At 52.7% G+C, this 13,750-nt stretch overlaps 1 protein-coding gene across 7 annotated transcripts in view; it reads right to left on the reverse strand.

Annotated features, from left to right (window-relative positions):
* ADCYAP1R1 (ADCYAP receptor type I) overlaps positions 1–13,750 on the reverse strand; it is a 63,040-nt gene that overhangs the window by 9,345 nt on the left and 39,945 nt on the right. For 4 of the 7 annotated variants that reach the window (XM_054559343.2, XM_054559341.2, XM_024249791.3 and 1 more), the window contains 4 exons: positions 13,383–13,474; positions 5,793–5,876; positions 2,665–2,794; positions 1,131–1,172 (listed from right to left, as the gene is read on the reverse strand). In XM_054559343.2, the coding sequence (XP_054415318.1) occupies positions 1,131–1,172; positions 2,665–2,794; positions 5,793–5,876; positions 13,383–13,474 (348 nt within the window). The remainder of the gene's footprint in view (positions 1–1,130; positions 1,173–2,664; positions 2,795–5,792; positions 5,877–13,382; positions 13,475–13,750) is intronic. The other 3 variants (XM_024249793.3, XM_024249794.3, XM_054559342.2) reach the window with 2 other exon arrangements.

Below are 13,750 nucleotides of genomic sequence, written 5' to 3' on the forward strand. Positions count from 1 at the left end.
GCTCTGCACAAGACCCAGACATCATATTTTTTAAAGCTTCCCAGTCAGGGTTGAGAACCATTAAATAATGCACCCCTCTGGGAAAACACACACCCATGTAGCTCTTAGCATGGTGAGTGGGGGCCATGCTGAGTCTCAGCCTCCATGTGCCTTCTCAGTCAAGCACCTTCGTGCACAGACTGCACAACTGGAAGCAGCGCCTACACCCACCCTCTCCGGTTCCAGCTCCTACTTCCACTGCAAGCTCTGAACAAGCTACATACACGCCCACTTCTAAGCTCTCCTGGCCACTACCTGCAGTGCCCTTTCTGCCTCTCCTTGTCTGTCCTAATCTGATCCTTCTGTAGGTTGTCTGGGCGATCACAGAGCCCAATCTCTTTGTTGCTCAGATGCAAAAGAGGGAGGAGCCTGCCAAGGTGATGCAGCTAAGACCCAAGCACTGGTGCAAAGACTCCCGCCTACTCTCAAATCCACCCTAGCCATTCAGTCCCCACCGCTGCCCCGGCACCTCTGTTTTGGATTGTGCTCAAGAGCTTCACCCCAACAGGGTACAGAGGGAGCCCCCGAACCACAGCTCTGGCAATGGAGTATTACTAGAAGGTTCCAGGTCTCTCCCTGGGGTCTCTTCCAAATTCTCAGTCTCCCTTCTACCAGGGGACAGTTTGGGCCAGGCTGGCTGGTCAGTTAAGGGCAACCCTGAGTGCTAGGCAGCTCCTGGCTCAGCAGCTCTGCCTAGCACAGCCTCATGGCCTGTAGGTCCAATGTCCTGTGCCCCACCCTTCCTTATTGTCAGTTCCTCCTCACCATGGAGTGTCTTATGGAGAGGACCCTCCCGGGGAGATCTGCGCTCAGCAGAGCCGACGCTTTTACCAGGAGCTTTGCTCTTTGGGTGGGGCCTTAGCTGCACAGCTGGCAAAGTGGGACAGATTCCAGCATAGGGTGTGGGTATCAGGAGGTCCTGGCACCACACAATGCCAGGAGCTGTGTGACCAGCCCCTCCTCTCAGTGCTGGGAGCCTGGCAGAGCCCTCTCTGGGGAGTCAGTCCCATGTGGCCAACAGGTGGTTCCCCTGTCTGCTCCCCAGAAAGCCCCACTTCCACTGCCAAGAAGCCAGAGGGCCAAGGTCTTACCTCACCATTCAGAAAACAGTAGAGAACAGCCACCACAAAGCCCTGGGAACAGAGAAAATAAGCCTGAGGATGCTAGCGAAGGACTTTCTGAAATGTTGTGTGGGGCATGGAGGGGGTGACTCTAGGAAGCAGAAATACACCATGACCTGGATGGGGGCACCTGCCCAAGGATCTGGGGTAAGATGGGACAGTTCTACTCTACCAAGATGGGCACACCCATGAGGCCACATGGCTGGTGGTCAAGTCCTGTCCCACAGATACAGTCTAGCTTTGGATCTCACATTCCCTTGGTCAGATCCTTCCCACTCCCAAAGGCCAGCTTTATCCCACTTCCTATAAGAAGCCTTCCCTGAATGCCCTAGAATTTCTCTTAGCTCCTAACCATCCTGCAGGCTTCTGAGGGTAGGACCCCTCCAGGACAGAACAGACCTGTGCCATCCTTGTCCACCATCATCTCCCCAATCTGCCCTCCTTGGGCCAGATACTATCATACACAGCAATGCAGAACACCACGCAGAGCGAGTACTTGGCACAGGATATGCACTTAGCTATTCTCTATATATTCTTTAAATCTACACCAAAAAAGCAGGAGCATTTTCTTGAATGCTGCAAATTAGTTCCTTGCAATCCCTGTGCCCTGTGCTGTCGCTTGAAGGTGTTGGAAGAATGATAGCTCAAGGACCCCAGAACTGGTCAGAGAGCACAGAGACAAAAGCCCTGGGCTCTCACTCCTGGGCTAGGGTTTTGTCTATGAGCCAGTCTCAGGTGAGACCCATGGTCAGTCTCACCAGACTAAGAACCTGGGCCAGGTTAAATGGCCTTGAATTAAAATGGTGGAGGAGGTCAAGTCAGATATGGAGAGTAACTTTCTGACCATCAAGATCAAATCCTAATTCAAACAGCTGGCTTAGGGAGAGGCACTCTATCCCCAGACACTCCAGGGAGCTGCCCCTGCCTTCATCCACCCACTGCTGCTCCCGCCTGCTCATTTCCTCATGGTGATTCACCTAGCCCCTTACTCATTTCCAATCCATCCAGTCCTTCCTCCAGGCACTAAGGCAGCATTCTGTTCACCCTCTCATCCCCCCACTCACTCATGTCTGTTTGTTCATGCATTTGTGCAGCTCACTGGGCTCTCTGTGGCCAGGCCCTGTGCTGGGGACCTAGATGTAGGTAAGACAGAACTCAAGGGGTACATTGCCTAAAAAGCTGAAGGCAGGATGTGGACACACTGGGCTCTTGACGACACTCCACCCTGCACCCCAGGCTGCTGGGAGATGCCATCTCAGGTCACCCAGGGTGGGGGCCAGGAGTGGGGGCAGCTGGCTCAGGATACCCAGATGCAGTGATGGGCAGACACCAGTGTGTCTTCTTACAGGAGCCCTAAGGGTAGACAGCAGACAGGGCTCCCTCATCACCTCTACTCTAGCACTCACTTCACAGTCTAGATTAAAGAGGCTCCAGCACCACTTGTAGGTGAGCAACCAGGCCCTGGCTCCCAGTGAGTTCTGCCCTCCCCATGTGCCACACCTACCTGGAAGGAGCCCAGCCCCAGCTCAAACACGAGTCTTTCCCTTTTGCTGACGTTCTCTGGCGAGAAAGCAAATACTGTGTAGTGGATTCCGAATAGTGGGATGAGCAGCAGGGTAGACCGGGCCAGCCGCCTGTCGGGAGAAAGCAAAACATCTGCTCTGGGGACTTCCAGGGCTCAGGGCCAGAGCCACGGAGGGCAGAGAACTCAGCCCCAGTCCCTTATTCTCCCTCCGATCTGGGGCCCGTGTCCACAGACCCCTCAGCATTCTCTCCCAGTGCAAATGGCCTGGGCTGCCAGGACTCTCCGGGATATTGTGGGGAGACATCCCCAGTCTACAGTCAATAGCCCGTAGAACCACTAAAAATGTGCACACGATTTACAGGGACCCCTTGGGTGACGTGCAAAACCCTCTGGAAAAGCAAAGTCAGGGCAAAACACAGGGATCGGACTAAGAAGCTTGAGGGAAATGTGGGGTCCTCAGGCAGAGCAGCCGCTCTCCTGTTCTGGAAGAAAGCTCTTTGTGCCTGAAAGAAGCAGCCCTCGATGTGCCACAGAGACAGTTGGCTTTTCAGAGTCTGGGGCTAGCCCGGACACTCACCAAGTGATGGGGAAGTGCTGATGACAGGGAGGGAGGAAAGGCTCAGTGAGTGGACCACAGAGGAAGAAACTCGGGAGGGATTCTAGGAGGAACTTACTGACCCTGGGCATCGGCAATCTCCAACTGGGCAGGAGAAACCTGCTGCCGGGAAACTGAGTCAAAGGTGGACGAGAATGCTCTGAAGTGGGCCAGGCAGGGGAGGAAGGGCCGGAGGACTGCAGTGCTTCCTGAGGCAGCTCTCCTGGAGTTCCCCTGCCTGCCTCTGGCCTTAGGCTGACAGCAGGGTGAGGCTCTGTTCTGAAGGCGCAGGGTCACAGAAGCCCACAGCTAGGACACCGGGACCATGTGCACTTGTGGGTCCTGCTCTATAGGGGGCACTCACAAGCATTCACCCAGAGTGGGCACAGTGGCTCCCTGTGGGTCTCCCCAGAGAGTCCAGCTCTGCCCTGCAGATGCCGCCTGCCCCCAGGCTGCACCTGGCCTGACTCCTCCAGAGGATCAGCCTCCCCAGCTCCCGGCACAGCTAAGTCCCCCGAGGTGGACAGCAGCCATGAGGCAGTCATTTGATTTGGGGCAGTTACATCACGTGTCCCTCTCTCCCTCATCCAGCCTTTCTGGGAGAGAATGTTCTGTTGAACATGGGAGCTCCAGATCTCTAGAGAAGCCGAACTCTTGGAGTCTGTGTGAGGCCCTTGACGTCCTAGCTTACACTGAGAGAGGAGAAGGAAGGAAGGAGACACAGGGGGAGGAGGAGCAGCCTGAGGAGATCTTCAGGCAGAGGGAGCTCAGCCCGTAAAGGAAGAGGACCCTGAGTGTGGGTGTCCACCCCTTCCCGCCCTGCTCACAGACAAGGGCCAACAGGATCTGAGCAGGTTCCTGCTGAGCCCAGATGCGATCCTGACCAGTCCATCCTTCCAGCCTTCCTCTTATCTGTCTGTCTCTGACTGTGACTCCCTGAAGGTGGGGGTGGTGCCTCACTTATCTGGGGCAGGGAGCTGCCTGTTCCATGAAGAAATCCATGTGGCACACAGGCCTAGCACGAGAGCCTCAGCATCCTCAAAACTGAATTCTCTCTTGGGCTCTCGGGTCTTGTTCATCTCTGGTTATCCATGCCTGGCACCAGAAGGCAACGGGGGGTGCTTGTAGAAGGAATGAAAGTTAGGAATGCAGAGGAAAATGGCCAGAAACACAGGGACATGGATGTCTTGGGGACTCCTCTGTGGCACTACCTATAGGGGCTACTTTTAAAAAGATGTCTATTGGAGGAGCCCAGGAAAGGAAGCTGACCCCAGAACATGCCTGTGGCCCCTGCCTCCCTCCTCCTGGCATCTGTTCCCATAGGTGGGACCATTTCCAAGTACTTGTCCCTGTAGTCTGAAAAGAGCCCTGGAAACCAAGAAGTCAAATCTCTCCAGCTTCCATGGTGGAATTACACAGAATGGATTCAGAGTGTGAGAAACAGTGACCCTTCAGGCCTTTCCCAGCCACAAGGTGGATGCAGTGATGGTAGTGAGGGCATCCCACAGCACAGTCCAAGGGCAACACCTTCCCTCCCCAGCAGCCCCACAGCAGCCCCAGAACAGTCAGTGACTTCTGTTGGGGAGCCAGGGCATCCCAGTGGCCACTTTGGCAAATGGGGCAGTAGGGACAGACAAGGGGTCTCTAGAGCCCAGGGTTCTGGGACTGTGCTTCTAAGCTAACTGAGGTCTTGGAACAGAGACATATGATGTGAGCTACTACCCATAATGACACGGGGCCTAGGCCTCTGTCCTCCTGCCCTGAGGAGCCAGCAATGGGCAGAAGAGTCCTAAAATACCAAGAAGGGCATCAGAGATGCCCAAATTACAGTGGGCTGCCCAGGAAGGCAATGGCACCCTAAGTAAAAGGGATGTCCAAATTGAATAAATCTGATATTCCAGCCAGAGACTCCTTGGGGCAAAGTGCTTAGGATTCTCTGGGTTCAAATCCTCCCTCTGTCAATTAGGGGTCCTTGAGTGAATGACTTCATCTCTCAGCACTTCAGTTTTCTCATCTGTAAAATGGTGATGATACCAGGACCCAGCTCATAGAGTTGTTGTGGGCATTAAGTGAGTTAATGCTGACTCACACACAAAGTGCTACGGACAGTGGAGTGAAGTTCCCTGACCTGTGTCGGGGAAGCTCTGTATGAACTCAGGCTCTAAGACTCTTGGAAATAATTTGGCAGTTGAAAACACCGAAGCTCAGAGAAGTTGGGGACTGAGGAAGGCCACACACCAGGCAGCAGCGGCAGAGAACATGGGGGTGCTGCCTCCTCAGGAAGCACCCACAATGGCCGTAGATCCATCCCCACACCCTGCCCGCCCACCCCATGACCACGAGGCTGCAGAGAACTCACAAGACACACAGACACCAACATGCAACAGCCGGGAATGGGTTGGGGCTGGGAGGCAGAGGCTGGCTCTCCACTCTCCTCCAGCAGCGGCAGTGGCAGCATGCGTCCCCCACCCCTCCAGGATTCCCGGCCACAGCCTCGGCCATGCACACTTACAGAGTAATGGTGGACAGTTCTGACATCTTGCAAGAGTGCTGCTGAGCCCGCTGTGGCTTGCAGTAGCATTTCTGCACGCAGCTGCTGGGTGTGACAAGATTAGCACTTCTGTCAGCTGGGGGGCACCAGGCAGTGAAGAAATTCAGTTTACAGGGAAGGCAGAAAAGAGGAGGGTATGGAGACAGGGCCAGGGCAGTCATGTGGAGGAGAATGAGGGAGCCAAGGGCCAAGACATGGGCAGCTCTGGACAGAGAAACGCACGCCTATACGTGGACATGTGTGTGCATGGCCGCACACGCACACACGCACGAACACTCACACTGGGACCACTGATAGGTGGGTGGGCTTAGAGGGAAGGTGTGTATTCAGAAGGTGGCCGGGGCTAGGTCTCACACAGGGAGCCAGAGGCTGCCTCCAGAGTTGGCTCCAAGCGTAGAGCCCCGCCTCGTCGAGGTCCCACTCAATAAGATGAGAGCTGGAAACTCACACTGCGGATCTTCTGCACTGCCTAGCACAGGGAACCTGAGCCTCAAATCAGGCCAGCTCTGGGCTTGGCTGTGAAGGTCAACTTGGGTGTCCGTCCACTGGTCTTTCGCCTCTACCCTCTCCCTCTCCTCTGGTCCATAGCTTCCTCCCTCTGAGCCCCCCAGCAACTCAGAATCAGCACATACATAGGGGACAGAGGTAAGTCAGATTGAATGAATTGTTAATTCATCCAGACCTAAACTATTCTAATACGATAGCCACTACCCATATGTGGCTATTTGAATTTAAATTAATCAAATTAAAAACCCACATCCTCAGTTGTTCTGGCCACATTTTAAGGGCTCAACAGCCACATGGAGCTAGTGGTTATCATATCGGACAGCACAGACGTAGGACATTCCCATCACTGCAGGGAGTTGTAGGGGACAGTGCTGGGCTGGACTTCTTGATAAAAGTTCAATGGGCAGGGGCTGAAGACTGAGAGGAGCACCTTTGGGCACTGCCCCATGGCTTGCAGAAACAAACCACCTCAAGGAGGGGGGCCCAGGCTGCAGTCTCACTCTACATTCTCCTGGGTGGACCCAGGACTTCTGTCTCCTCAGGGAGGTCTCAGGCTGACTCTCCGTGTCTCCAGCCCACCATGGTCCTGCTTGGACTTGGGCTGACACAAGCCATGAACACTTTCCACTTCTCTGACAGATGTGTCAGAGATAGATGATGAGCTGTATCATCTTCTCAGATTGCAAGAGTTGCTACTTCACTAACTCTCCTCAGGTACCACATGGCTCTGAGGCTCCCAGTGCTGGTCAACGAATTAATAAATCAGATTGGACCTGATGCAAATGAGGACAGCTACAGAGACCACACTCTTGGCATTCAGGATCTGCCTTGTGTGATTCCAGCTCTTTAAGAGTAAGCCTGAAGGTACCTGACAGGTGGTGACGTGTCATTTCGCTGAGGCCAGAATTTGTGTCACACATTTCCAAGATGGGGCAAGCCCAGGTCCCCCCCGCATCTGTGCATAATGGGTTTGGGGTTCTCATTCAATAAACAGCACCATTCAATTCACACCACACTGTGAGGTGGGCACTACAGATCCCCTTTTCCAGAAGAGGAATGCTGAGGTTTGGTTTGATGCTTTGCTGCTCAGACTGCGGTCCCCAGACCATCAACACCAACACCACCTGAGAGCTTCTTGGAAATGCAGAATCCCAGGTACCACCTCAGACCTGTGGTCAGAATCTGCATTTTAACTAGATCCCTGGGGGATCCACATGCATGCCAAAGCTTGAGAAGCGCTGTTAGGAGGTATTCATCTATCTGAGAAGTTTCTTCATGATTCCTCAATGAATGTCAAAAGTCTGTTTCACAGTCATACAAAGAGACAGACTCAAATAAGCATGTTTTTCTCAATAATTAAAATAGCTTAACTGGGTATACAGAAATGGTACCTATTCTATTCTTCAAATTTATTATGTACCTTTTCCTAGCTGAAAAGTTGGTTAGTCTCAGGCTGGGTGCAGTGGCTCACCCCTGTAATCCCAGCACTTTAGGAGGCCGAGGCGGATGGATTGGCTGAGTTCAGGAGTTTGAGACCAGCCTGGGCAACATGGTGAGACCCCGTCTCTACTAAAATACAAAAAATTAGCCAGGCGTAGTGGCAGGTGCTTGCAGTCCCAGCTACTTGGGAGGCTAAGGCAGGAGAATCACTTGAACCCAGGAGGCAGAGGTTGCAGTGAGCCAAGATCACGCCACTGCACTTCAGCCTGGGCAACAGAGCAAGACTCTGTCTCAAAAATAATAATAATAATAATAGGTTATTCTCTCCTATGGCCAGTGACCCCTCAACCTTGGCTTGGGTAAACCACAGAAATCAGGGTCCAGGAGACTCCCCCAACTTCAGCTGCTGCCTCCTACATGCCAAGCTTAAACCTTCACCCCAAATTCTGAAGTTCTCCTCTGCAGCCCTGTTTTCTTTAGCTTCAAGATTGTTCCTGTCCCTCTTGGACCCTAGATGTTTCCATGATAAACACAGACTCCTCTGATTTTTTTTAAGGATTTTTTGAAAGTATTCCGAAGACATTTAGTGACAAGTTCACTGGGAAACCCTGCACCTGGTGAAGTTGTGTGGCTCTGATGGGGGTCGGGGAGGGCAGATCAAGGAGCAGCTTGGGGGAGGACTGGCCCTGGAGGGCTCTTGAAGGAGATGGGTCTAAGGAAAAGGCTTTCCCCAAACCTTCAATGGCTCTGCACAAAAGAACTCACGGAAAAGAAAAACAACAAATAGGAATCTATCTCTGCAGGAATGCCAGAGATGGGGTGGGAGAAAGAAAGATGTCAGAATCTCTGAAAAGTCACGACAATTAGGGAAAAGGGAAAATAAATTAAGTCAGGAAGAAGGGATGAACCTAGACTGGCTGATGCGGTAAATTCTGAGTTGGATCCAAAAGAGACTAAAAGCTCAGGCAAGGAGGGTGTTGGGTGGGGCTGTCTGGGGAGCAGAGCAGCCTGACTTAGAAAGTGGGAGACCCTATCACAGGTGCAGGGCCCACCCCCACGTCTGCCATTCAGAGAGCCTTGGCCTCTAGGGCTGGCTCCGCCACAGCTTCATTGTGTGTCCGCAGGAAAGTCACAGCTATTTCCATGTCTTAGCACTCACATCTGTCAGCTGGGGATCCAGCACACAGTTTCTATGAGGGCCAAACTCCAGAAATGCTTCCGCAGCTGTTGTGTGCAGGGCTGGTTGGGCTACAGCCCTGGGAAACACCCAGAGGAACGCTAGACAGAGACACCTGCAGGGAGCCCTTTGCAGGCAGCACCCCTGTCTTCTTCACGTCTGCATTCCTAGGGATCACTGTGGTGCTGGCCACTTGGTGGTCCACAGAATGTGGTGGACTGAGCTGAACACACTTCATAGGGTCTTTCCTGATGCTAAGATGCTGTGCACCCCCAGAGCCCTGCCCAGCCCCCAAAGTACTCCCTACCACACTGGCACCCCAGCTAGCAGCACAGCTCACAGATCCTGGGAACTTCCTGCCCACCACCACCTCCTCCCCAACCACAAGGACGAGCCACTCTTCCACACTGGCACCCCAGCTAGCAGCACAGCTCACAGATCCTGGGAACTTCCTGCCCACCACCACCTCCTCCCCAACCACAAGGACGAGCCACTCTTCCACACTCCCGGCCAGTCTGGAGGGGTCCCAGCTGGGAAGTCTGGGCACCCTAGCTCAGGGTTTTGCTCAGCCACTGACTGCTGGATCATCTTAGGTGGTGCCATTTTCCTTCTCTGGGCCTCAGTTTCTCTGTCTGCAACATGAGGGTAACTATTCCCTGCTGCCAGCCCCTAACATGAACTTTGAGGATCAGGTGGTCCTTGGCAGGGGAGGAGGTGCTGTGGAAGGGGAAGATGGAGGCTGTGTGAGCTGGAAGGCCCTGCTGTGGAAGAGGCCCCTAGACTGAAAGCTGCCTGGCTGTACTTCTGCCTGGCCCCAGCACAGCCATCTCCAGAGATGTGTGCATCCTCCCTAATGGGGCCGAGGAGACCCCATGGGAGTACAAATGGGTTTTCCCTCCTCCACCCAAGCTGCAGCTTCCAATGCTTATCTTCTAGAGAGGAGGCCCCTGGAATGAAGCCGGCTCACTTCAAGGCAGGGGGCTGAGGCTCTCCCCGAACAGTTGATGTCTACCCTGGAAGCCTCACCTCTCCCCTTTCTGAACCAGTTACCTGCTCACAGAGGTCAACTCCAGTTAACCCTGACCTACCCAAGGCTTAATGCCAACCCCAGCTGAGGGCTAAACTCTAACCCCCCTCACCCCTGCCCCAGACCAAGTCGACCCTGAGCACATGCTGAGCCCTGACCCAGCCCCTGATGCCCACTGCCCAAGTCCCGTCCCCAGCCACTCATCCTACCAGGAGCATCAGGTCAGAGAGGACGAGTGACTCAGTGCCACCGTCCCCCTGCAGAGGCCCCAGACCCCAACAGGTGCTTCTGAGGCTGGGCCAGGAACACCGTCTTGGTCTATGGAGGACAAACCCTTATCACCTGAGCAGCTGGAACCAACCTACAGGAAAGGGAGTGAATGCTGGTCTGAGGGCACAGGCAGGGGGTCCTCTCGGGCTTTCTTGGGGACTCGCGGGCTTAAATTTGTTCTGGAAATAAGAGGAAAAAACCGGAGAGCTGTTGTGGGCAGATCTGAAGGGGCTTCTCGGCCCCACACGTAACTCTGGTACCCCAGGGGACTCCGGCACAGCCCTGGAATCTCCCTCTCCCCCCATTCCCTGCCCTCTCACCTCCCCCGCGCCTGACATTCTCCCCTCCTCCCAGTGCAGACACCTCCCAGCTCAAAGCCAGCTCTGCCAAGCACTCTGGGCTGAGGGGGCTTTCACACAGGCTGGAACCCACCAGGGGTCTCTTCTTCCAGGAAGCCTAATTTTGTACACTTGTTTAATGCTATCTTTTCATCTGTGCATTCCTTGAGGACAGGGATGATGGTGCTGTCAAGCTTGGGGTGAAAGGCCTGCCCACACCATAGCCATGGCATCCTCCTTCCTCCTGGATTCACATCACTTCACTGATAACTAGTTCCCTCAGCTGTAACATGGTGATTCTATTTGACAGTGGCTTACCTATTCCACCAGATTCGCTGGATGTTTGTGGGTGTTAAATGTGCATGGATGTGGTTGCGAGTATTTCCAAGTGCTCTACAGTTCTCAGCAGCGTGGTCAATTGGATTACTACTCACTTTGGCCAACAGGGTCTCCTTGAGCCTGTCACTCAAACATGCTGCTGGACTGAATGGGATCAAGCTGATCCCCTGTCCTGTGTGGGCACTCCCACTTGGCTCACAGACTTCATCCATCTGAGTTTTTAATCATGGGCACTCAAGACTAGCAGAGGTTTGACTTTCTCTAAAAAAAAAAAAGATTTGCTGAGATTGCAAAGGGATTTTTTTTTTTTTATGCCAGAAGCAAATCAACTAGCTGGATCTTTAAATGTCCCAGATTAATACCGTACTTAAATGTAGAAACCATGTGCTAATTACAGGTAGCTCTTATCTATGCATTAGGAAGACCTAACAAGACTCAAGGCTCCTGTTCTGTGGAGAACCTGAAACCTTGGCTCACACTTCTTTCCCACCAGGCCCTGGGGGTTCTTGCTGCCCAAAGCAGAATATCTGAGCTGGCAAAGTATGTTCAGCGTTCAGTAGGGTATCCTATTTAGTAGGGAAAGCTGAGAGGACCCCCCAGAGACGAGGTTGGGGGGCCCTCAGTAGAAGAACAAATCCTACCTGGAAGGGGAGGAAATCAAGACCACTAGAGCTCAAACGAGAGATGAGGTTGACTTAGCTCCCTGCCAGCTTCAAATATGGGAGACAACTATTAGTGTGTGACCTGATCCATGCCCAAGCAGGAGAAACTGAGGCCAGACACAAGGGCAGTGTCCAACACTAGACAGGAGATGAGGCGAGCAGCGGGGCCCTATTTTGTGAATCCTTGAGATGAAGGCAGGAATGATATCTCTAGGGCAGGTTATGTAGTAGCAAAGGGCTGGCCCCCTACCCCACAGTGCAGGGCCTCTAAGACTTCATGATTTATATTGATGAATAATTTTCTACTATATAATATACACATATAAGCAAGAATTGGTTAAAACTTGCAAAAACATGAAAGAAAAAACAGTAAATGGATAGAAAAAAAAAGCACTTTTTCCAATGTAATGTAATCATTGTATAGGTAGAAAAAACCTGGCTGAACACCCCAGGCCCTGTGCTAGTCCCCCACCCCTGAGGAAGGGTTTCCACATGGGGAGTTCCCCAGGCTGAACAGATTGACAGACCAAGAACAAGCTCCACCTCCCTGAGGAAGCCTCAAGGAGCCTTAGGGAAGGATCTGGGATTTGGTCTCCGAGCAGTTACTGCCTTTCCCCCGAGGAGAATGACTGAGGAAGGGGACCCTGGGGGAACCCTGTACTGGGATCTCTCACTGTCCCACTTGTCATCTACTGGGCAGCCAGTAGATGCTGTGACCCCAGGTTGGGGTCTCTGATGAAGGCAGGACCATGGACCCAATGAGGCACCCAGTGAAGATACCTCAGCTCCTCCTCATCTGCTTTCTTCTGAAGGAGCGGAGGAAGCCACACATAGGGCTTTTGCCTTACCAACAGAAGGACCCCAGGGACTGCCCTCAGAACCAGAGTGTGCCCATCCACCCCACCAGTCAACCACAGGGGACAACCAACCTTCCTCCCCAGCATCAGAAATGTCCTCATACCCCACACACCCAGCTGGTCATGCTCCCATTCACGGCCAGAGATGGGAGGTGGAAGCTGCTCTGTCTGATTTCAGAATGAGACAGGGTGGAGAGAGAAATGGGAAAGGGCAGGCAAAGATAGGCTGTTAGGGACATGACTGCAGAAATACTTCTTGGGAATCAAGTGGCCATGGAAGTGGAGAAAGCCCTACGCTCTATGGTAAGAGGCTGCCCTCTAACCCAATAATCCCCAACCAATTAGATGTTCATCAGAAAGGAAGGAGTTGAAGAAATAGGACCACATGCAGAGGTAGAGCTGCCCTGAGGGCCAGCAGAGGAAAGAAAGTACCCGCCTTCCAACACCCAGACCAGTGAGAATGTGTCCGCCTGACTCGCTAGTGGGAACTGGGCAACTTCCACAGTCTGGGCTGGGGGTCGGAGTATCAGGCAACAGTGTATTCAATGGTATTCGTGAGCTTCCCACAGAACCAGGAACCCCAAAGGAAACTCAACTTCTAACCAACCAAGACCCTACCTCCCTTAGGAAATCTGATGTTTTCCTTCTTGACTTTCCTAGTCAGTCTCTCTGTCAGGCTCTCTCTCTCTCTCTCTCTCTCTCTCTCTCTCTCTTCCTGCCCATCCATATGATGGCCATGCAGCTGAGTAGCTCCTGGGTTTGCTGAATGCTGGAAGGGCAACTATATTAAAGGCTCTTTAATCAGAAGAAGATCTGCAAATACCGAAGCTAGGTCACCCTATCAGCAAAGCCCAGGCCTTCTTCTGCTGTGACCTGAATGCAGGGCCCACTCGGCTGTCAGAAATGGCTGTGGCATCCACACAATGGTACTTACAAGTAGATGCTGGACTCATTGCCTCCCATGTCTGGAGACTGAAGTTTCTGCACAAGGATAACGATAATGCCAATAAAAAGCACAAAGTTAACCTAAGGAGCAAAAAAAAAAAAAAAAAAAAAGCTGATGATTCTGGGCAAAGACGCTATTATTTCCCCAGCAGGACCCTCCCCCACCTAGTCAAGATCCCATCTACACTTTTAATCCAAGATGGCGGTGTGATAATTCACATTTATCTCTCCAGCAGTATCATTAAAATGAAGGAAGAGATAGAAGAAAAAGGATTCCATAGAAGTACGGGAAATAGGAAAGGACATCATGAGTAAGTCATTTCTAAAAGAGAAAGAGAAAACAGGATCAGGGTGATG

This window comes from Pongo abelii, chromosome 6 (assembly GCF_028885655.2).
Source record: "Pongo abelii isolate AG06213 chromosome 6, NHGRI_mPonAbe1-v2.0_pri, whole genome shotgun sequence".
NCBI lineage: Eukaryota > Metazoa > Chordata > Mammalia > Primates > Hominidae > Pongo > Pongo abelii.